The 22,164-nt window shown below is 53.6% G+C and overlaps 1 protein-coding gene across 2 annotated transcripts; it reads right to left on the bottom strand.

Moving 5' to 3' along the window:
* Window positions 1-2,849: 2,849 nt before the first annotated feature.
* Window positions 2,850-20,006, bottom strand: PANX3 (pannexin 3). Of its 2 annotated transcripts, XM_034754888.1 has the most exons (5): window positions 18,963-20,006; window positions 13,327-13,469; window positions 10,562-10,776; window positions 7,650-8,314; window positions 2,850-3,643 (listed from the first exon to the last, which is right to left on the bottom strand). In XM_034754888.1, exons 1-5 carry the CDS (start codon window positions 19,141-19,143, stop codon window positions 3,576-3,578), a joined length of 1,272 nt encoding a protein of 423 aa, XP_034610779.1. In that variant the 5' UTR covers window positions 19,144-20,006; the 3' UTR covers window positions 2,850-3,575. The 2 variants fall into 2 exon arrangements, with proteins under 2 accessions (XP_034610779.1, XP_034610778.1); XM_034754887.1 differs by lacking the exon at window positions 18,963-20,006 and having other exon boundaries at window positions 13,327-13,871.
* Window positions 20,007-22,164: the final 2,158 nt, after the last annotated feature.

Below are 22,164 nucleotides of genomic sequence, written 5' to 3' on the forward strand. Positions count from 1 at the left end.
ATGCTGGCCGTTTCCAGGAGCTGCGTGGAGCCAGGGCAGGCAGAGAGTCTGCCTTAGCCCCGCTGCACTGCTGACCAGACTTTTAGCAGCCCGATCAGCAGTGCTGACTGGAGCCACCTGGGTCCCTTTTCGACCGGGCATTCCGGTCAAAAACTGGACACCTGGCAACCCTGGTTTGGGGGGGGGGGTGTCTGCCCTATTTCTTAGCCGCTTGTCCTGAATTTGGTATTCTCAAGCGTGACCCACCGAGGCATGGTGAAACCTGCCCCAATGGTTCCAGTGTGCAGCTGCAAAGGCCGATGGCTCACTGTTTGTTCCATGCACACTATGGGTTGCATGAGCTGGGATGGATGCAATATTCTGTTGCTTGTGCTCAAGCCAGCTCTAGATTCTGTTGGACCTAAACGCGGTTCTGCTTTGCACAGTGGCCCTGTTTGTGTCTCTGCCGCCACCTCAGATGTGCTCTGCTGACAAGTAAAATGAAGCACCGTAAACTCCTCCGGGGAGCTCATGCTGGGCTCTCTCCTTCAGCACCAGTAAAATAGCTTCCACAGACTAGCTCTAGCCCTCACGTCCCCTCTGCCACTGCCTCACGCGTTGGTAAGCGAGTGGCGCTTGGCGTCTGCCATTTCACAAGGACAGGCAGCATCTCGGGCTCGGCGCTGGGTTGCCTCGGCTTTGCTAACAAGCTGAGAATATTTCTGTCACGATGTCAGCTGGGTTTGAAGGGGCTAAGATGCAGGGACTTTACAGAGCAGAACCACGTGTTCATGTCATGGAAGATGATGTGTAAAGCCTCATTTACTCCACTTCAGTATTCTTCTGAGTTGTCAATCTGTGATGTAATTAACAGCCCCTCTAGGTGGAGGGTTTCTAGACTGGGAGGTTTGATTAAGATGTGTACTTTGCCTCCTCTTTAACTGGGAATTCCTGTGTAACAATTAAAGTTAACTCTATTATGAAATAAATTCTGTGCCTTTGTCTAGTGTCATGTAAATTATTGAAACTACAACTAATAATAAAGGGTTGGATTTGATTGTGCTTTTGTAACAGTTGATCTCATTTATTTCCTTATGGACGATTCCTTTTCTCGCTGGCTTTTTTTGAATTGGTTATATCCAGAGCTTGTACATGCAGGTCTTTTGGGGACAGCATTTCCATTGACTTGGGTGGAAGTGAATATTAGTTATTTGCATTGCAGTGAGGTGGAGAGGCCCCGGATGAGAGCAGCGCCCCCTGCTGTTGGACACTATACACATGCACAGAAAGGCAGCCCTGGTCCAACAATCTTCCAATCGAAGCAGACCAATGGTGGAAGACAGTATCACCCTTATTTTATAGCTGGAGAACTGGGGGACAGAGATTAAGGGCCACGTTCTCCACTGGTCAGCGCCCAGCACATACAGCTCTTTGGAAACCGCCCACTTACTTAGGTGCATCAATGGGAGCTGAATACTTCTGGAAATCTGGCCCCCTGTGGTGCCCATAGTCACTCAGGGTGTCTGTGCCAGGCCTTGGACCCGGCTCTCCTGCGTCCCAGTCTAGTGCCTTACCCAGCAGACCTTCCCCCTGCTGGATCCTATGACTTTAAGAGCAATGTCCACCAGGCTAGATACAAGAAGCAACATGTCACTCTTCGGTTCTGTCTCTTCCCCACCAAGTGCTGACCCCAGCACCACCATTTTATTCTCTAGGTTAGTGAATAAAAGTTCTTGCTTTAAAGTATTTCTGAGTGCAAAGGGAGGGCAGCAAACCCACTGCCTGCTAAAACCCAACTGCCGAGAGCTGTGAATGCCAGCCCCTGCCACCAGAGAGCCCAGCCCAGCAGGGTGGGGGTGTTAGAACCACAAGGGCTCCCACTCCATTGTGCGGAGCGGCCTGCTCTCAGTGGCCTCCCGCGGGCCCTGTGGGCCTGTCTGCCCCCTTTTCCTCAGCCCTGGCCGCACAGCTGCCTGGCCAGCCCTCTCCTGCTGGTAACTAGTTACCTATGGTACTTACATGGCCCCTCTTACCTGAGTACTTGAGCCCCTCACATGTCTTTAATGGAGTTATCCTCCCCCCACCTCAGCACGGCAGGGCAGTGCTGTTAACTCCATTGTAAGCTGCATAGACAATGGCAGAGCAGGGACCTGCAAATCACTGGCTAGCACACTAACCCCTGGCCCATCTTCCTTCACTAGCAGCACCTGTCCCTTTGTGTTTCCTCTCCACCTTCCCTGACATCATTCTGGGATGTATTAGCAGGAGTGTGTGAGCAAGACACGAAAAGTAATTCGTCCGCTGTACTCTGCGCTGATTAGGCCTCAACTGGAATATTGTGTCCAGTTCTGGATGCCACATTTCAGGAAAGATGCGGACAAATTGGAGAGAATGCAGAGAAGAGCAACAAAAATGATTAAAGGTCTAGAAAACATAACTGATGAGGGAAGACTGAAAAAATTGGGTTTGTTTAGTCTGGAGCAGAGAAGACTGAGAGGGGACATAACAGTTTTCAAGAACATAAAAGGCTGTTACAAGGAAGAGGGAGAAGAATTGTTCTTCTTAAACTTGGAGGATAGGACAAGAAGCAATGGGCTTAAATGGCAGCAAGGGAGGTTTAGGTTGGACATTAGGAAAAACTTCCTAACTGTCAGGGTGGTTAAGCACTGGAATAAATTGCCCAGGGAGGTTGTGGAATCTCTATCACTGGAGATTTTTAAAAGTAGGTTAGACAAACACCTGTCAGGGATAGTCTAGAATAATACTTAGTCCTGCCATGCGGGCAGGGGACTGGACTAGATGACCTCTCGAGGTCCCTTCCATCCAATGGTTCTATGACACAGCAGTAGCTCTTCATGGAGGCAGTTGTGCTGATCTCTTGTTTCTAGCTGCTTTTAAAGCCTGACACCTACAGCTGGCAAGGGAGTGAGCCAGGACCATGTGCCCGGCCAGCTGGGTTGTAGTCCCGAGTGTAGGGCTGGTGGGTTCTAGTCTAGCACCATACTATCCTTCAGAGCAGCCTGCTTCCGCAGAATCCAAACGCCTTTAAAGCAAGAGCAATACACGGCATTTACTTTTTAATTATGAACCATTTTCCATTTCCTCTACTTAATTTTGAATATGGCTTCCTCAGCCCCCTTGGCCCACTGGTACTCTCACTTCCTGTGGGGAAAGTAACTCCACTGAGATCATTTATGCTAGAGGAAATCAGGAGTATCTCCTCTGGCATCCATAGTTACACGGGGGTAGAATTGCTATAAAACCAGAATCGGGCCCCACAGCTGCACTGGAGCAGCTGGACCCAAGAGAATGGCAGGGTGAGGATTACACTGGTCCAGATAAAAACCAGTTTCATGGGCGCTGATCAATGGATCTGACAAATAACTAGAGTCATGAACAGTTTCAGCCATGATTACATGGGTGGGATGAGTGCAGAGCCGATCCTGGAGCGGTAGCTGAGTATAGGGCTGTGGCCTGAATTCACCCCATGGATTTGATTGTTACATTTGTTAGTCGTCCTCTAACATCTTGTCATCTTTCAGCAGGGGAGCTGTGATCGTCCCATCCCTGCTCAGCAATCTGTCAGGGTCCTTCACTCAGGCAGAGCCAGGCGGGCTGGGCTTGGGGTCAGCATTTCTTTTAGCTTCTCCTGTGGGTTTCATTTCTAGATAAGGGGAGAGAAGAGAAAGTCACCAGTGTATGTGGGTGATAGAAATAAAGGGGAAAGGGAGAGCCCTAAGGGATGTCACCAGCCTCACTAGAACCTGCTCCCCACCAGCCTAGCCCTCCCATCCCCCTGTCTCAGACCGTCGGGATACACTCTTTGCTGCAGGGATTGCTGTAGCAGAAGGGTCCAGCTAGGTTGGTACCCTTTGTCCAAGCGTGGCCACTTTGCGGGGCTCCAGGAAGAGGCATAACGCCCCCCCCGCTTCCCTCATTTCCTATCCCCCATGGAGTCAGTTCTTCGTGTAACAAAGGAGGGAATTTTCTCCAGCTCCAGCTGACACTAATGAGCACCCATACTAAAACACGAAGATGGCTGGCTCTTGGCATTTGCTCATAGCCAGCAACAGGGACATACTACACTTGTATCATATCCAGCGGCAGTGAGTTCCACTGTTTAATTATACACTGTACCCAGTTTCCTTTTATCCATTCTACATTTCTTGCTTTTCGCCACTGCGTGCCCTTTGTTCTCTTACAGGATGCTGAGATGGGGAAATGGGGCACCCTCTCCCCCCCCTTCATTATTTCATTCAGCTAAAGGTATCAGGGGATCTCCTTCTATTCTCTTTCCAGCAAAGCAGCCCCAGGTTTTTAGTGCTCCTGTTCCCTTCCACTCAGCTCCAACTCCCGTCTCTACGGTCTGGTTCTCCCCGCTGATGGGATCCAGCCCCTTGGTCACAGTTTGAAGAGTGACTGTTCTCTCTAGCCACCCTCACAGCTGTTACGTGGCCTCCAGGGGTCGCTCTGTACTATGGCACTGCTGTAAGGGCATCGGGAGGCTCCCTTAGCGCTAACTCATAGTCATCCCTGCTGCCTGTGGATAATCATTGAGCGAAGGAAAGAGCAACAAGGTATTAGGCAGGGATAGGATTTGAAGCTGGGTCCCCCACATCCCAGGGGAGTGGCCTATAAGGGAGGCATGGCTGCTGGTAAGGGTTGGGCTGCCCCTCCAGGATGTTTCTAGCCATAAGCATGGCTGATAGCTACACCATGTCCAGGTGACTCCTCTGAGCCCCCAGGCTCCCCCTGCCTGCCGTGCTCTGCTGAACTCCCCTCATGAAAGGAAGGGAGGCATGTCTGTTGCTTGCCGGTCATCCAGGAGCCGAAGCAACTGTTACCATGGTGACTGGGCTGATCATACTCAGCATGGCCCTGGTGTTTTTGAGCCAGAGATCTCAGGGCACGGCCTAAAGGGGGATAAGGATCATGCTCCCCATTTTACAGAAGGGGAGACTGAGGCACAGATGGGGGGGGGGGAATCATACAGCCAATAATGGCAGAACAAGGACAAGAACCCAGGAGTCCTGGTTCCTAGGCCCGGGTTCTAACCCAGGACTGCATTGTCAGAGTGAGGGGGGTGGACCGTCGATCGAGGCAGCAGCCCTGAGGCACACAAGACAGCTCCTGTCGGTGGGGACCAGCTGCCCGCGCTGGACCCAGACAGGCCAAAGGAAGTCAATTCAAGCTGTGCGAGAGCAGGAGGTCGGTTTACAGCCATGCTCCGTTCCCTCCCCCAGAGCGCGAGCGGCCAGCCAGGCGTGGCCCAGTAGCGCACCCCACATGGCGCAGGAGCCAGCGAGCAGAATGGGGGCTGGGGAGAGAATTGGGAGAGAAGCGGGCCTGGAAATCATAGAATCATAGAATATGAGAGTTGGAAGGGACCTCAGGAGGTCATCTAATCCAACCCCCTGCTCAAAGCAGGACCAATCCCCAGATAGATTTTTGCCCCAGATCCCTAAATGGCCCCCTCAAGGACTGAACTCACAACCCTGGGTTTAGCAGGCCAATGCTCAAACCACTATGAAAAGAATTTTTCTGAGAATTTGAAAGGTAAATAATAATTAAAATGTAAAAAAAAAATTCCACAAGTTATCAGTAACAGTAGATTTTTCTAGATGTCAGTGCCACACATTTTTTTTTACATATTCAGCATATGGTGATTTTCATATTTTGGTGGTTTTTTGGGGGCAGGGGTGGGAGAAGCTTTATGAATTTTTAATTCTTATGAACTTGACTCATAGAGTGTAGGAAGACAACAGGTCAGTTTCATTATCTTGGAAAATAATCTCCTCCTTGTTTGCTACAGATATTTTAGTCTGGTCATTGTACTAGTTCAGTGTGTATACTGCTTTCTCTGATACACTTTTGCAATAATATCATTATAATGCACTGGTTCAGTTAAAAATCATTATAAAGAGCCTGTTCCACACTCTTGAGTGTAAGATACTTGCAGCTGAACTCAGTAACTTGTCAAGCCCAGCTGCTAGATATAAAAGGAGATGGAAGTAAGTAAGACGAGGAGAGGTTCAGCAATGGGTGAATGTTGTGCCACTAGTTGGACTCCAGAAAGGGAGTTTGTATATATTAAAAAAAAAAAAAAAAAAAAAAAAAAATTGGTAGCAGGAAGGATGCTTATCTGAACTTGTGTATGGCTTTTGAAATCAAAGAGCTCAGACCAGACAGCAGCTGCCCAGGCCCAGGGGTGTGTGGTGGGAACAAGACGAGGTGTGTCAGAGGCCGCTGGTGCCTTTCGCTGGCCCAGCAGAGACACACACATGTGCCTGGGAAACTTGGCTGAACCGTCCCGCCTCGGCAACGTTTGCTCAGGGCACAGGGGAGCCCAGGCAGGAACCCCGAGTTTACAGCCAAATAGCTAACCGAGACCGTTCGGTGACCCAGGAGAAGCAAGGGCACAGGGCTCCAAGCTACTGCCCCATGGCCTGCGGGGTCTGACTCCCAGCAGTGGCCCCCTCTGAGCCTCGCAGGCAGCCTGGCTTTTAAGCTGCCAGCTCGCCAGTGAAGCAGGTTCAACTGTTACTATGGCAGCCACCCACTCACATGCAAAATCCAGACAGCCGCAAAATCCCAGCTACCATGAAGCATCCGCGACCTAGAAAGGTCCGGTTTGGACCTTCCTCACCAAGCCAAGAGGGGTCCCGTTATGCCCTGCAGTGGGCGGTTGCACTCTTGTGGTTCAGGGTTGGTCTGTGGCACACCACAGGTTCATTACTATTGCAAAAGAAAAATTGGGGAACATGAGAAGGGCCGAGGGTTGTGGGGGGCAGACAGGTTCCCCCCTCTGCACAGAGCTGGGCAGATCCTGGGGATATTCCCGGGGAGTTTTCTGGGCCTACCCTTGTGCCTCTGGCGTGTTTGTGTTCTACAAATATCCCAAGCAGCTTTTACCCACCAGGAGCAAGTTCCACAAGTGGAAGAGTAGCTCACGCTCCAACATGGCTAGTCACAGAAGTCATCCAATCGGGGAACAGAAAGAAGATCACATGACTTACGTAACGAACATGCCGTTTGAATTTTGCATTCTTAATGAGCTGCTGAGGAACGCCCTGCAATCCAGTAAGAAACATGGTTCTTGGGGGAGTGCCCAGAGGCGCCGAGCAGAACGTATGGCCCACACAACACCCTGCCCTCCAGCTCGTCCGAGCGAATAAAGAAAATTGGGATATCACCAAATACGCTCGAGAGCTTTGCAGGTTTCCAGCAGACGGGGCATTCACCACTCACCTGGCTCTGCCAGCAAGGCTAGAAGCAGCAGAGGGATAATTGGGGTGGTGCAGGGGGAGAGGAGAAGTAATGAGATGCAAGTAAGGAGAATTGAAGATGACAGTCAAGAAAAGATCAGCGCCTCTAAACTCTGGAATATTCCCCCGAAGGAAGTGACGGGAGCCTCCTTGCCCAAGATACTAAGAACTAGGTTGAACGGGGCATGGAGGATCACCTAATAGGAAGCTCTCCTGCCATGGCAGGCTGGCTACAGGCTAGGTGACCAGGTAAGATTTGTCCATCTCTGACTTTTAGCAGGGGGAATGGAGGCACTTTGCCAGCACTGTGTCGATTTTTCATCGACTTCCCAGTCCCACTGAGATTTCCATGCTTTGATTCAAAGCAACCCAGAGGGAGGGAGGAAGGTTCCATTCGTCTCTTACCCAGGATCTCGCTGCTTGGAGGAGGAGTGTTTCCTTCGGCCCCTGCAGCGCAGGCCGGGTGTTTCGGTTTGGACGTCTCCAGGCCGGCGAGGAGGGTCATGAAATCCACCACAGTGTCGATGTGCTGTGGGCTGGAGGTGACCTCCCTCAGCGCGCACACCGCGTTCAGCCTGCTGAAAGACTTGAGCTCTGAGATATTGGCCTGCAGGAACAGGAGGAGGATGTTCAGGTCGTTCAAGGGGCAGGTCAGCATCTTCCTGCTGAGGAGGTCGAAGGCAGGCAGCATCTCATAGATGGACAGGAGGCGCTTGTCCCACTGGAGGAGCTGCAGCATGTTGTAGATGACCACAGGCGCCAGGAGGACATAGACACCCCCGTTGGAGAGGCTGATCAGCTGGAAGACAGAGAAGAAGACCAGCTTGCAGGGAATCACATCGGGGACCTGGGGCTCATCCCGCAGGAGCCCTGTCTTGATGGAGCAGCTGAATTCATCTTGGAAAAAGACGTGGAGGTGGAGGAATCCCAGGTAGAAACAGGTAGCAGTGATGAGGAGCAGCAGCAGCAGGTTCCGCAGCAGGTAGGCGCCCACCAGGGAGTGCGAGCGCTGTTTGCAGGCCAGGTACCGCTCCAGCAGCGGGAACTCAAAGTACCGCTCCCTGCGGGCCCTGGGGGAGAGACAGAGGGTAGTTGGGGCCAGTTCCTCAGCTAGGGTAAATCAGGTCACTTCACTGAAGTCAGTTTACACCAGCTGAGGACCTGGCCTGTAAATTCCACCTCTAGTGTTAAATCCCCGGGCCCCTGATGCCAAGGGGATGTAGTGCTGGATGGATCAGAACACTGCCCAGTGCATTAACCAGAATCATAGAACCAGAAGGTTAGAAGGGACCTCAAGGGTCATCTAGTCTAGCCCCCAATGTGACCTGACGGGGGTGTGTGTGTGTGTGTTAATGAATCAGTTTGTTTATACTCAGAACATGTTTTGATCAATTTTTTTCTCGTCTGTAGCCAACACATTTTAAGTAATTTTATTTAATAAAAAGATCCGCTTTTAAATGCTGGTTTTGTGCATGTAATTGAATTTTAATTTCCACCCAAATGGAGCATGACGCAAATCACAAGGAAAAAATTAAATCCTCCTCTAGTCACTAAAAATTGCAGCGTTCACCCTTTGCTAGCATAATCAAAATGCAGAAATTAAGAAGCTGAGAAAACGTGTCTGGATAAAACGTAACCTCGTGGTTAGCAAAAAAACATGGGGTTTAGGGCAAAGGCTGTTATTTCAATCCACGTGTGAATGGCAACCCTCCAATGAGCATCAACCTTCCTTTAGGAAAATAACTCAAAAGTACAAAAGCAAAACAGGATTAAAATCAAGGCTTTAAGTCAAGGTTTCCTGCCTGCTGATTTCCATCATGATTTAAATCAACCCCCCTCTCCCCTCCTCCCTTCCAATAGATTAAATGCAGAAGAGCTACATAAAGGGCCTGATCCTGCCCACAAGCCAATCCACCCCCCACCCCCCGCACTCCGTCAATGGGAGTTTTGCCTGCATACAGGCGGTGGGACCCTAAGGAAACCATAGAGATGAGCTTTGAAGTGCACCCAGCATAGGGTTGTTCATTACAGGAGCCCCCCCACACACACATCCCCTCCCACCATGGTATCTGCAGCCCCCTGGCCCTCCACTATCGGCAGGAGCCATACTGTGAATGTAGCTTATCCACAACTGATTCCTGGAGAAGAAGCTAGAGTCATGGTTGCGGGGGTGAGAAGGGGGCAGGAGGCAGCGGGGGATGGGAGGAATCCCATGTGGGGGGAAGGGGCAGTGGCCGTCAGCTGGGGCCCTGCACTGTTACCTCCCTGGGGGTCTGCTGACCCTAGGCCCAACCCAGAGTGCTCTGTACCCCATTCACAGGCCCACCTCCAGCCCTGGGGCAACTCAGGCTCAGCCCCAGATGGAGGGCGGCCCATGCTGTGGATGGGATCAGACACACACATGCCGGACCAGATTGGACCACAGCCCCGTGTGGGGTAGGGGCTTCCAGGCACAGATCTCATAGAATCATAGAATATCAGGGTTGGAAGGGACCTCAGGAGGTCATCTAGTCCAACCCCCTGCTCAAAGCAGTACTAACCCCCACTAAATCATCCCAGCCAGGGCTTTGTCAAGCCGGGCCTTAAAAACCAAAAGATTCCACCAACGTCCCTAGGTAACCCATTCCAGTGCTTCACCACCCTCCTAGTGAAAAAGTTTTTCCTAATATCCAACCTAGACCTCCCCCACTGAAAGGAAAGGTCAATGAGGGTCCTGAGGAGATGCCATCTGAAGTTGCAGGGGAATACCACAGGGGGAACAGTCCCTCTGCCTGACCAGGGACTTGAACCCTGGACCCTCAGATTAAAAGTCTGATGCCCTGTGGAGAGCAAATTCTGCAGCCCATCCCAGGCCGCCACAGAGGGCTCTCCACAGTGGAGGGAGTGGGGGCCCGGGTTATAGGGATCCACCACCCAGCTCCAGTCTGTGTCACCTTCCCCTCAGAGCCCCTGAGTGCTGAGGAACCCCCTCCCCACAACAAGGCGGGCCTGAGGGCAGTCTCGATGAGGGAAGGTCCTGGTAGCATGGCCTTGGGGGAGCTGGGGCTGGGCAGGAACTCCAGTGCCGACAGGTTCGGGGGGCAGAGACCTGGCCTGGGGCATTGGAGGGCCCCTCCTGCCTGGACCAGTCCTAAGAACATTTTCCAAGGAGATCCCTCCACCTTGCCCCACTGCAGAGCTCTCTTGCCCTGGGTCTCCCAGGAAAAGGGCTCAGTCAGACCCCTGGACCCGCTCCAGCGAGATGGTGGCTGAGGGACTGTGCACGCTGGGAGCGGGAGGAGGAACCCAAAGGGTCAGTCCTCAAGCCACTGACTCACTTCTCAAACTCCTCCCAGAAGAGCCGGGCATCCGTGCTGGCCTGGTGGACCTTCACCATGTGCTGCACCAGGCGGATGGAGCGGTTGTAGGACTTGTCCAGCTCGTCGATGATGAAGAGCAGGTCGCTGTTCAGTGCAGGCGCGGCTGTGTATCGCCACAACAAGGAGGGCAGGTACATGGCCACCGCGATGAGCAGCAGGGAGTAGGGGAAGGCCTGGGCAAAGGACAATGCAATGGCTGAGACCAGCTCGACCGGCGAGAGTGAGAGCAGAACAGCGGTCAGAACAGACTATAACAGGAGCATAAAGGACAAGCCGGGCAGCAAGTCAGGGCTGTTCAGGGCTGCACATTCTACTCCTGAGGGCATTCTGCGCCAAAAAATTAAAAATTCTGCAGACAATGTTTTAAAATTCTGCAAACTTTTGCCAATTTTATTTGTCAAATACATTTGCAGGCTCCAGCATGGCATTGGGGAGTACAGATCACTGTGCAGCTTCCCCCCAGGACACGGACTCAGCAGTGAGGCTGCACACGACCCTGACACAGTGCAAGGACCGGGCCTGTCCCAGAAACACCTCAGGGCCCTGCCCCTCCATGCCAGGTGCACCAGGTGTGGGCAGGCAGGCTCAGCAAGGCAGGATCCAAGTGTGGAGAGGCTTAGTGTGGGGGGATCCAGGTGTGGGGTGAGACGGTTCTGCGTGGGATCCGGGTGCGGGGGGGATCTGGATGCACAGAGGCTTGTTGGGAGCAATGGTAATGGGACTCTGCAGGGGGATCCAGGTGAAGGTGGTTGGGGCTCAGTGGGAGAGGGTCTCCATGTGGGGGGGATAGAACTTGGCAGAGGAGTCTGGGTGTGGGGAGCTCACTGGAGGCTCCAGATGCTGGGAGTGTAGGGCTCAGTGTGGTGGGGATCCAGGTGCAGCTGGTTGGAGCTCAGTGGGGTGGGGATCCGGGTGGCTCATTGGGGTGTCCAGGTGCAGCAGGAGTGGGACTCATCATGAGGGGTTCTGAGTGCGGGGGGGGGGTGAGGCTCGGCGGGAAGGTCCGGGTATGAGGGTGTCTGGATGCACAGGGGTTGGGCAGATGGGGGAGCAGCTGTACAGAGATCCCTCCCCCTGCAGCTGAGGAGCAATGGGTGCAGGAAGCGGGGTTGAGGGGAGTTTGCAGAGCTTCCTGCAGCTGGGAGAGAAATCTGGGGGTGGGTCTGACCCAGCCCCAGATCCCATGAAGAGGAAGAGGAAGTCCCGTCCTCCCTAGCCCAGCTGGGACTAGCAGCTGAGCCCAGCGCAAGGTAGGCACCACCAGCCGGGTCTTCCCCAATCCCGCCCCCTGCCCCATAGTGATTTACTTGTCTGCTGGCTGCCCTGGGCACCCAAAACATACTGCTGGGGAGGGTTGCATGACTGCTCTGCGGAGAAGCAAAGAAATCTGCGGGTGACATAAATTCTACGCATGGGCAGTGACACAGAATTCCCACAGGAGTAACATTCAGGAGGCAGGGAATGGCCAGGATAAGGCTGAACAGCAGATTAGGAGCTGCAGCCCTGAGGCCTAACCCCAGATATAATGATACCGAGCGATTACACAGCTCTTCCCACCTGACCATCTCCAAGAGCTTTACAATGGCTCATCCTCCCCATATTACAGATGGGGAAACTGAGGCATGGAGCAGGATAGGGACTTGCTCTAGGTCCCACAGGGAGTCAGTGGCAGAGCTAGGGATTGAATCCAGTTATCCTTAGTCCCAGCCCAGTGCCCTATCCATGAGGCCTCCGGGGGGGGGGGGGGGGCGGGACAGACCCAGGGGAACTTGAACCCCAAACAAGATTGCTCTCCAAATGAGCCTCACAGATCAGGACAATCCACTTTGCCCCTGGGAGCTGATGCAGGGTTTGCAGGGAAATAGAGGAGATCCTGGGTGGGGGATTCTTGGAAACGGCAGAGGTGGTTCTTGCTTCTACACAGAGGTGGTTTGTTCAGAAGCTCTGCGGAGGCTGCTCCCAAACACACAGAAGTGGCATTGAGGCCTCTCTGCCCAATGAAGTGACCATGACCATTTCTTTGAGATCTGGACCTTGTGCCAAAAGTCGCTGTCTTGTGACACCCAGGCTGGGTCCCTGCCATGGACTCTGCATGGGGCTGTCCCTGGAGACCACTCGGCAATTTCAGCTGGTGCAGAATGGTGCCGCCTGGCTGATGGGCAGAGCTGGCTGCAAGGAGCACGCTACAGCAGAACATAACCACACCGACCCCCTAGTCACTTCTGGAGCCATTTGGCCTCGATCCCACAAGCCCCCGGTGGCTGGAGCCTGCCTGTCAGGTACAAATAGGGTGACCACATGTCCCGATTTTATAGGGACAGTCCCGATATTTGGGTCTTTTTCTTATATAGGATCCTATTACCCCCCACCCCCGTCCCGATTTTTCACACTTGCTGTCTGGTCACCCTAGGTACAAATCTCCCTGCCGCATGCCAGGGCCATGATGGAGATCAGCAGGATTCCACCGGCTGGGGCTGAGGGCAGCGCTTCCTGCTCTGGGGCAAATTGGTCCGGCAGAGCCCCTTAGGGTGCAGTGCAAAGGCCAGCCCGTCCCTCCCGCCTTTGGCTGACAGGGGGGCGGGGAGCACTTTATCCTGCTGAGTTGGGTTCTTCACCTGGGTCCTTTGCCCACCTGAATGCCACTGGCCCTGGAGATGCTGCATCGGGGGCTGATTTTCAGCCCCTTGAACTGCAGAGCTCCCCTAACCCATCAGCCCCGCTACCTTGAGAGTCCAGAGGGATTTGGCTGTAGTGTTTCCAGCAGCATCAAATTCATAGTGGATCAAGGAATCCCAGCAAGACGTATCAACGTATGCAGACTGCTTCCCTGTGAAGTTGGCGGGCGAGAAACAGCTGATCTGGGTCCCTGGAACAGAGCACGAGTGGTTACAGCAAGGGGCAGGGAGGAGCTGCTGGACCCACAGGTGGGGATTCCACCCACCACCATCCCCACTAACGCGAAACCCGGCTGCCCTGGAATCTCTGCGGTGAATGTGTGTCCAGCAGCCCCGTTCCAGCCCACTCCCCTCCCAGCCTGACGCCAGCCTGCTATGCAGTGTGGATAGCACCCCCTTGTGGGCACGGAGCAGCCAGCAATGCCGTGCTGTCAGCACCGCCTGGGATTGCATGGGCCCCAATTTTAAACTCAGTGACAACACAGCAACATCTCTGCTGGCTGGGGTCAGGCTGCCTGATTCCCTGCAGGCTGGAGCTGTGTGTTGTCCACACTCCTCCCAGCTGCCTTGGGACTACACATAGGCACCGACTCCGTGGGTGTTCCGGGGCTGGAACACCCACGCAGAAAAATTAGTGGGTGCTCTGCACCCACTGGCAGCTCCCCATGGCCCTGCCCCACCCCCCTGCTCCAGCTCGTCTCCGCCTCCTCCGTGAGCGCGTTGCCGCGTCCTGCTTCTCCACCCTCCCTCCCGGTGCTTGCGCCGTGAAACAGCTGTTTCGCGGAGCAGGGAGGGAGGGGGGAGGAGGGAGAACACGGTGCACTGGGGGAAGAGGCGGGGCTGGGGCAGGGATTTCGGAAGGGATCCAATAGGGGCAGGGACTTTGGGGAAGGGGTTGGAATGGGGGCGGGGCCAGGGGCATGGGGGCGCGAGCACCCAGCGGCGCCGCAGAAAGTTGGCACCCCCGGGGTATCCCCTCCCTCCCTGTCTCCCAAACAGCCCATGTAACACAGTCGGCTGGGCACAACTTGTCTTGCCCTGGCCCGAAAAGGTGAGAGAATCCCTGTGGCAAAGGCTCCTGCCAGCCCAGGAACAGCCTCACTGGCAAAGCCAGGCTTGGCAGGAAAGTCTGGCTCCAGCCAGCACTGAGACTCGAGCAGTACGATACGAGCAGTTCAGGGCAGCCTCCCTGAGCTCGTATACTGCCGTCCTGCCTGCAGCCACACCAATGCCCCCCTACACCTGTTCAGTTGCAAGGCACTCTGGGTACTTACCCCACCAGGGCCGGCTCCAGGCACCAGCCGACCAAGCACATGCTTGGGGCGGCACCTTGGGGCAGGGCAGCGCTCGATTTTTTATTTTATTTTATTTTATTTTTTTGGATTCGGCGGCGCGGCGCTTGGGGGGGCGGGGGCTTCGGGCGGCGTGGTGCTCAGGGGGCTGGGGCTTCGGGCGGCGTGGTGCTCGGAGGGCAGGCGGGGGCTTCGGGCGGCGTGGTGCTCAGAGGGCAGGCAGGGGCTTCGGGCGGCGTGGTGCTCGGAGAGGGGTCGGGGTTTTCTGGCGGCGCTCGGAGGGAGAGTGGGGGCTTTGGGCGGCGTGGTGCTCGGGGGGGGTGCGGGGGCTTCAGGCGGTGCAACCCTTGGAGGGGGGCAGGGCTTCGGGCGGCGCGGCACTGGGGGGGCGGGGCTTCGGGTTGCGTGGTGCTGGGGGGGGTGGGGATTTCGGCAGCGCTCGTGGGGAGGGGGTACAGCGGGGCGGCGCTCTTCATTTTTGCCTGGGGTGGAAAAAAAGTTAGAGCCGGCTCTGTACCCCACAAACCACTGGCCACTGCAGGGGTGGCAGGGCAGGGGTGGTCTGGTGAGCTCCTATAGACCACTGGCTGAGGGATCCCTCTCTGCTCCCCCCCTTCCCCCCAGGCCATGCCCCCAGGGACTCCACTCACTCTTCTGACTCCATGTCACACTATGTGTTCAGACCGAGCCACAAGCTTGCTGGTGGGGTTCATGCAGCAGGAATGCAGCTACCCGACAGCCCTGCAGCCCCCAGCTCCCCATCCCTGCTCCAGGCCTGTTAGTTTTGGAGGGGGCCGGAGGAACTGGCAGCTACAGGTGGGTCACTAGCTGAGACGCCTGTTCTGCCAAACTCCAGGCAGCTCACCAGGCTAGACTTGGTAAACGCAAGTGCAGTTGTTGGCTCAGGCCAGGCCAGCTAGGGTGACAGAACAAGCAGTAATGGTCTCAAGTTGCAGTGGGGGAGGTTTAGGTTGGATATTGGGAAAAGCTTTTTCACTAGGAGGGTGGTGAAGCACTAGAATGGGTTACCTAGGGAGGTGGTGGAATCTCCTTCCTTAAAGGTTTTTAAGGCCCAGCTTGACAAAGCCCTGGCTGGGATGATTTAGTTGGAGATTGGTCCTGCTTTGAGCAGGGGTTTGGACTAGATGACCTCCTGAGATCCCTTCCAACCCTGATATTCTATGATTTAGCTGCCATCTTGCCCAAATCATGATTTAGGTTTGGACGGGGCTATCAAGCATTTGCTAATGAAGGCATTTGAGATAATCCTGCCCCTGAAGATGATGAGTTCATTCCCGTAACACCATGTTCTGGTGCTTTACATATACACAGAGTTAGCCACAGCTCTAACACCGTGAATAGCCTACAGAAGGTAGAGAGCCCATCAACTAGACTATTTCAATGTCCATTCAGGAGACTAATAACCTGGTGGCACCTCAATCTATGTTATAATCAAGGAACAGGCCAGCAAAAACACATCTATTTTACTCTCTCCGACTCCACCCGGCCTCCTTAACATTAAGTCCAAGAACAAATTTCTGAGGCAGGATGGAAATTACATCCACAAACCTCACATTCTCCGGTCAGACATACACAAATAGCCCCACAAACACACGTGTCCTCTGCTCCCATGACTAGAGACCCAAGCTTTCCTGGCAGAAACGTTAAATCACTGGCAACACAGGAGCTTAGATTCACAGATTTTAAGGCCAGAAGGGATCTCTCCTGAATAACACAGGCTTGTTACCCCTGTATTGAGCCCAATGACTTGTGTTTGGCTAAAGCATCTTCCAGGAAGCTGTCCAGTCTTGAACTGAAGACTAGAGAATCCACCACTTCCCTTGGTAGTTTGTTCCAGTGACTGAATAGCATCAGGCCTCATACCGATCCCTACAGAACTCCGGCGGAACACCCCCATTCAATGAAGGTTCCTCACTAATAGCTACTTTTTGAGACATGTTAGTTCGTTTCTAATCCATTTAATGTGTGGTCTATTGCTATTGTGGAGTGCTAAATTTTTTAAATTAGAATGTTGTGTGGTGCTAAGTCAAACACCTTACAAAAGTTTATTATAACTTACATACTTAGTTGGGCCATCCTGCTTGCTTTTTTTTTTTTAATATTAGCACTCTTCCAGTCTTCTTGAAGCCCCCAAGATTCTGAGATTTATAAAAAATTAATATCAGCTGGCCAGAGATCTCCTCAGCCAGCTCTTTTAGGACTCTTGGTTACAAGTTTTCCAGGCCTGCTGATTTTAAAGATTTTATCCCTAGATTTTCCACACTACATAACTTCTAATTTCTATCAATTGCTGTATATTTTTTTCCATTTGTTATTGCTAATTGCTGCGTTCATTTTGCCATTGAACCAAGTTGACTGTTAGCCAAAGCTGCTCTCTTTCTCAATTGTGGAATCGTGGCTCTTTGGCCAACTAATGCATTCTTTTTAAAGAACTCCCAGTTTTCAGTCACAGTTTTCTAAGTTTTTCTTTCCAATGTCACTGACAATTTTCCTCAGTTTAGGGAAATGAGCCCTTTTGAAACACCAAGTGTTTCTATTACTGATTGGGACTGGCCTCTACTTGCTCATATCAAATGTGATCAGCTCCTGATCACCACCCCCTAGACAACCACCAACTTCAGTCCAGTGGTAATTCATCTTTAGTCATTAGAATGAGTCCAAATACAGTGACCTGGTGTTCGATGCAACACCCTTTGTGTTAGAACATCATCACCCATAAAAGAAGCTAATGATATTTTACTACTGGCTCCATGAGACCTCCGGCAGATGTCTCCCAAATTGAAGTCTCTCATAAGACCACAACTTTTCTGTCCACACAGTACAGGAAGGTTGATCCAGGGGTTGCGCCCCTGGTCCAGCCTGCCTTGTATTCATTCTCTGACCAGAGCCATAACTTGTAGAAGTTAGTAAAAAATCATCCTGATAGTTAATTACAAAGCAATATGCATTTGGGAATATTTCTTCATCGTCCCAGCTAAGCAGTGGTTGGCTTCTGTCATGAGGTGAGTATCCCTCATAAATGTCTCTCCCAGCAGGTCTAATTGTCGAGGATATTCTTAATATTCAGGGAAACGTCTAACCCTGTTTTGGAAGACGCTTAGCAGGTTTCCTCTCTAACATCATGTGGAGGGGAGTTCCACAGGCTAAACACACATTGTGTAAATAGGCATCTCCCTTTTGATTTTACTAGATGCTCTCTCTCTTCCAGGAGCAGCAACTGAACCAACAAAGGGGACTTAAGAAAGATTGTGACATAACTCCCTTATCTACCCACACACACACCCCCTCTCTCAACAAGAACACAGGGCATGTAGCAGTGGGATGGACAGAAAGAGGTAGAAAGCAAGGAAGCCAGACCAAAGCCTCTGGAGGCAGAAACAGATCATCCTCCAAGTCCATGTTTAGCTTGAGGTTAAGATGCATCCAATTGTGTTATCAATGAAACTTTGTGTAATAGCATCCCAGGCCAAGTCCTATAACTGGGGAAAGAAGAGTCAATTCAAGCACTGTCAGCATCCCAGTGCTGGCTGGGCTGGCTCTCCAAGGGGCTGCAGGGACAGAGAAAACCACAGCCTCCGAGAACATCCAGGGGCAGGAGAGAGAGAGAGGAGTGAGCGAGACCACCCATAACGCAGGCGACCAGCCAGTGAGGTGCAATGCCAACCACATCAGCACAAAAACTGGGAACTCCCAGGAGAGGGCAGCAGCCGTTGTTTTTGTCAGAATTCTGGCAAGTTATGTCCAAGGTTATATGATGGCTAAGGAGCGGTCCCACCACCACCACCACCAGCAGAACCCTACTTAGATCAGAAGCTCTTTGGGGCTTCCAGTTCTCTTGGCACAATGCCTTGCACCATGGGGCCCTGGGCCATGACTGGGGCTCCAAGGCACTATTGCAACACAGCTGATAAACACCACAGACTCTCCAGGGGAGCACAGAGTGTTCACAGGAACATAGGAACTGACAGCCTGGATCAGCTCGAGATCCATCTAACTCAGTGGCCTGGCTCGGACAGCGACCAGAACCAGATTCTTCAGATGGAAGAACCTTGCAGTGGCAGATGTGGGACAGTCAACACCCCATTAAGGTCTCACCCTAACCCCTAGTACTTAGAGGCTGGAGCAGGTACTGAAACAGCACAAGGTTTTATCGTCCTTCTGAAACTCTTCCACACCCCCAGAACTCTGACTAGTTCCCCATAAACACCCCCTCTCTCCTTGAACCTTCCATGTGCCTGTGATGCATCAGCAGAACTAGAGCCAGGGGAAGCCAGTGGGGTCCGTGCTGCATACCCTGCTCCTTCCCTATATCTTTCTACCCTTAATGCTGATCTAAAACCAGTCCTGATAACACACCACCCTGCAACTTACCTGTGGAAAACTCCCGCGCGAACGCCAGGGACACCAGGACCAGGGGCAGCCCCACCGTGACAAACTTCACAACGCGGTCGCTCGGTAACTCCAGGCGAAGGCCTTTGGCTCGGGAGCCGCTCGGTTCCGGGAGCAAAGCATCAGAGAGCATGTACTCGGCCGCCGTGTGTGCGATAGACATGACTCCGGGAGCAGAGAAGACACAGCTGCTGGTGTTGTTTATGGCTTGATCCCGGCCGAGCGCTAGCTAGCAGGGCATGAGCACTTGTGGGGTTGAAAGCTGTATTTGCCCAGCATTATGTACCGGGCCGTGGTAAATGACAGCCCAGGCAGTGCACCATGTGCATTGCTAATTACAAGGGAAGCCTTTTCTCTAGGAAAGTTACAAATAGCCTTCCCGCACTGATTGCTGGGCCCTGGCGTGCCTCACCCAACCACAGGCAACCCCACGAAAGGCTGCGTCCTTGTGGTTTTACAGCCCTCTCTCATAAACAGATTTATTTCTAGAAGCGATTTGAAGGGGTGTGGGGCTGCTGGGCTATTTTCGCATCCAGTAATGAGCAGGAGGGTTGGCAGGGAGGCACGATCCCACCCCCAGCTCCCATGCCTGGGCGGTGGGGGATGCACGCACATGTCAGCTGTAATGACCTCTGACACTCGCTGCGAGGTGAGTGATTCTCAGCCAGGCGGATCCCCAGCCCTGTGGGCAGCCATTAGTGGCACGATATAGAGAGGCCTTTCTAGGGCCTGACACCGCCCCGGGCACCGCAGGGTTGCAAGGCGAGGATGGTAGGCGTTTGACCAGGCCAAGCCCCAGACTCCAGTAGACACTCACATGTGCACCTACCCGAGGGAAGGGACACCGCTGTGCTGTTCAGGGGAGACGCTGCTGAGCACAAGAGCTGACGGCCCCTCAGGGCAGGCAGAGAGGAGCGGGCAAGGAAACCTTACTAGGGATCTGCAGATCTAGTGCGTAGGGCAGATTTTCAAAGGTATCGAGGTACCTCACTCTCACAGATTTTTAAACATCTTTAAAAATCTGGGCCTTGGTGCCTGTTGATGCCCCTCCAGGTCCAGCCTCTTCTCCAGAGCCAGCAGCCTTTGACCTGTGACTCTGCCTCTAGAGGTCCCAGTGGGGTCTTTTCCACACCGTTTCCTCCTGCTCGTTGCATGGGCAGTTGTACTCTTTCAGGGACAGTATCCCTGGTAGCAATCCCACTGCCCGCTCCCCCTGCTCAGGTGGCCCATGCCTGACCCAACTTGGTGCAGCACTCTGCCTAGTTAAGCTCAGTGGCAGGTCCCTTGCTCCCTCACCCTCATCCTGGGAAGAGCCCCACCCCCAAACAACCACCCCTTTATAAGTTGACCTGCTTGCTCAGGAGTTTGCCCCTACCCCATGGCCAAACCTTGCTGAGCCCCCCCCATGCAGGCTTGTCAGAGGCACTTGAGTGTAAAAGGCTCCCGTGCTTGTGCCCCTGGGCTCACTTATAAGGCCTCTCTGGTTCAGGGCCGGCTTTAGGAAGTGTGGGGCCCAATTCGAACATTTTCGGCGGGGCCCCGGCAGGGATGACTAAAAAAAAAAAAAAACTACGTAAAAAACCCCCTTTCATTTCTTCCATGTATTATTTACTTTCCATAACTATATAAATAATAACAAAATTATATATTACGTACATTGCATAATGTATGCGGATATATGTTAACCCTACCTAAAGTTCTTTTTTAAAAAGATGGGCCTGAACTAGAAATGAGCTCCGTTTCACAGGTGTGGGTCCCCACCACTCCCTGGGGGTGTGCTAGGGTGACCAGATGTCCCAATGTTATAGGAACAGTCCCAATTTTGGGGTCTTTTTCCTATATAGGCTTCTATTACCCCCCACCCTGTCCCGATTTTTCACACTTGCTGTCTGGTCATCCTAGGGTGTGCACCTGTGTGGGTCCCAGCTGCTCCCTGCCCCCCCTCATTGAAGCAGGTGTGCAGGGTTACTGCCCTGGGAACTGCAGGGCACCAGTGGACATGGGGCTGGCTGGAGGCAGGGTAGGGGCTGACTGGAGGTAGGGTCTAGCTGCAGGCAGGGTGGTGGGTACTCACGGGGAGAGCGCCTTGGAGCAGCTCGAGCAGCAGGACGCAGTCCAGGCCCAGCAGAGCAGCTGGGGACCCACCAAGCAGCAGCGGGAGCCCCAGGGTCAGAGGTCCGAGGAGCAGCGCCCCCTTCTCGCAGGGAAGGGGCTTAACAAACGGTTGTAAAACCGCTTTAAAATTTAAACAACCGGTTCATGCGAACCGGTGCAAACTGGCCCCTACTCACCACTGGCTGAGGGGCTCAGAGCCAGGCCCCAGCCCACCCTGTACAGTAAGTGCCCCCTCCTCCTCCCTCCTGGAGACAGGGGCTGGAGGTAGGGCAGGGGGTGCAGCAAGGGCGGGCTGGAGACAGGGGCTGGCTGCGGGCAGGGCTGGTGCGGGCAGGACAGGGGGTAGCAGCAGCAGCCTGGGGCTCGGGCACTGTTTAAAGGGCCCGGGGCTCCCCTGCTTCTACCGCCCGGCCCTTTAAATAGCCGCAGGAGCCCTGGGGAAGTGGTGGGGCTCCGGTGGCTATTTAAAGGACGGGGTGGCAGAGGCAGCTGGAGCCCTGGCCCTTTAAATAGCCCCCAGAGCCCCGCAGCCCTACCCCAGGGCTCTGGGGGCTATTTAAAGGGCCTGGACAGGGCCAGCTTTAGGCCGATTCAACCGATTCTCTTTAGGGCGTGAGGCCCGATTCACAGGAATTGGCCTAAAGCTAGCCCTGCTCTGGTTGCTTGGCCATTCTAGCCCCTTGCTTTGGCTGCAGCGTCTTCTTGCCCAGCCATCCTCACCCCTCCCCATCCAGACCCCGGGCCAGGGCTTCTCCTGGCTCTGCTGATGGGTCCATACCACCTTTCAGGCCAGACCAACCCTGGAAGAGGGGGGGGGGGTCGAGCCTGGATGAGTCCCAAGAGACTTCCCCTTGTTATGCAGCTGTCTGTCCATCATCTCTTTGCCAGGGGTCCCCACTGAATTAGCAGGGGCTGGACCACGTTAAAGCCCCTCTGGACAGAAGTTTAGACCCGACTTTGATTTACTTACTGCACATCAGCGTGTCTCACTCTACGGCCATGGCCAAGTGCAAGAATGGAGCCGGGGTGGGGTGGGGGAGGGGGGAGTGAAGTGCTCTCCCTCCAGCCG

The sequence above is a fragment of the Trachemys scripta genome, chromosome 21 (assembly GCF_013100865.1).
Source record: "Trachemys scripta elegans isolate TJP31775 chromosome 21, CAS_Tse_1.0, whole genome shotgun sequence".
In the NCBI taxonomy this organism is placed as follows: domain Eukaryota; kingdom Metazoa; phylum Chordata; order Testudines; family Emydidae; genus Trachemys; species Trachemys scripta.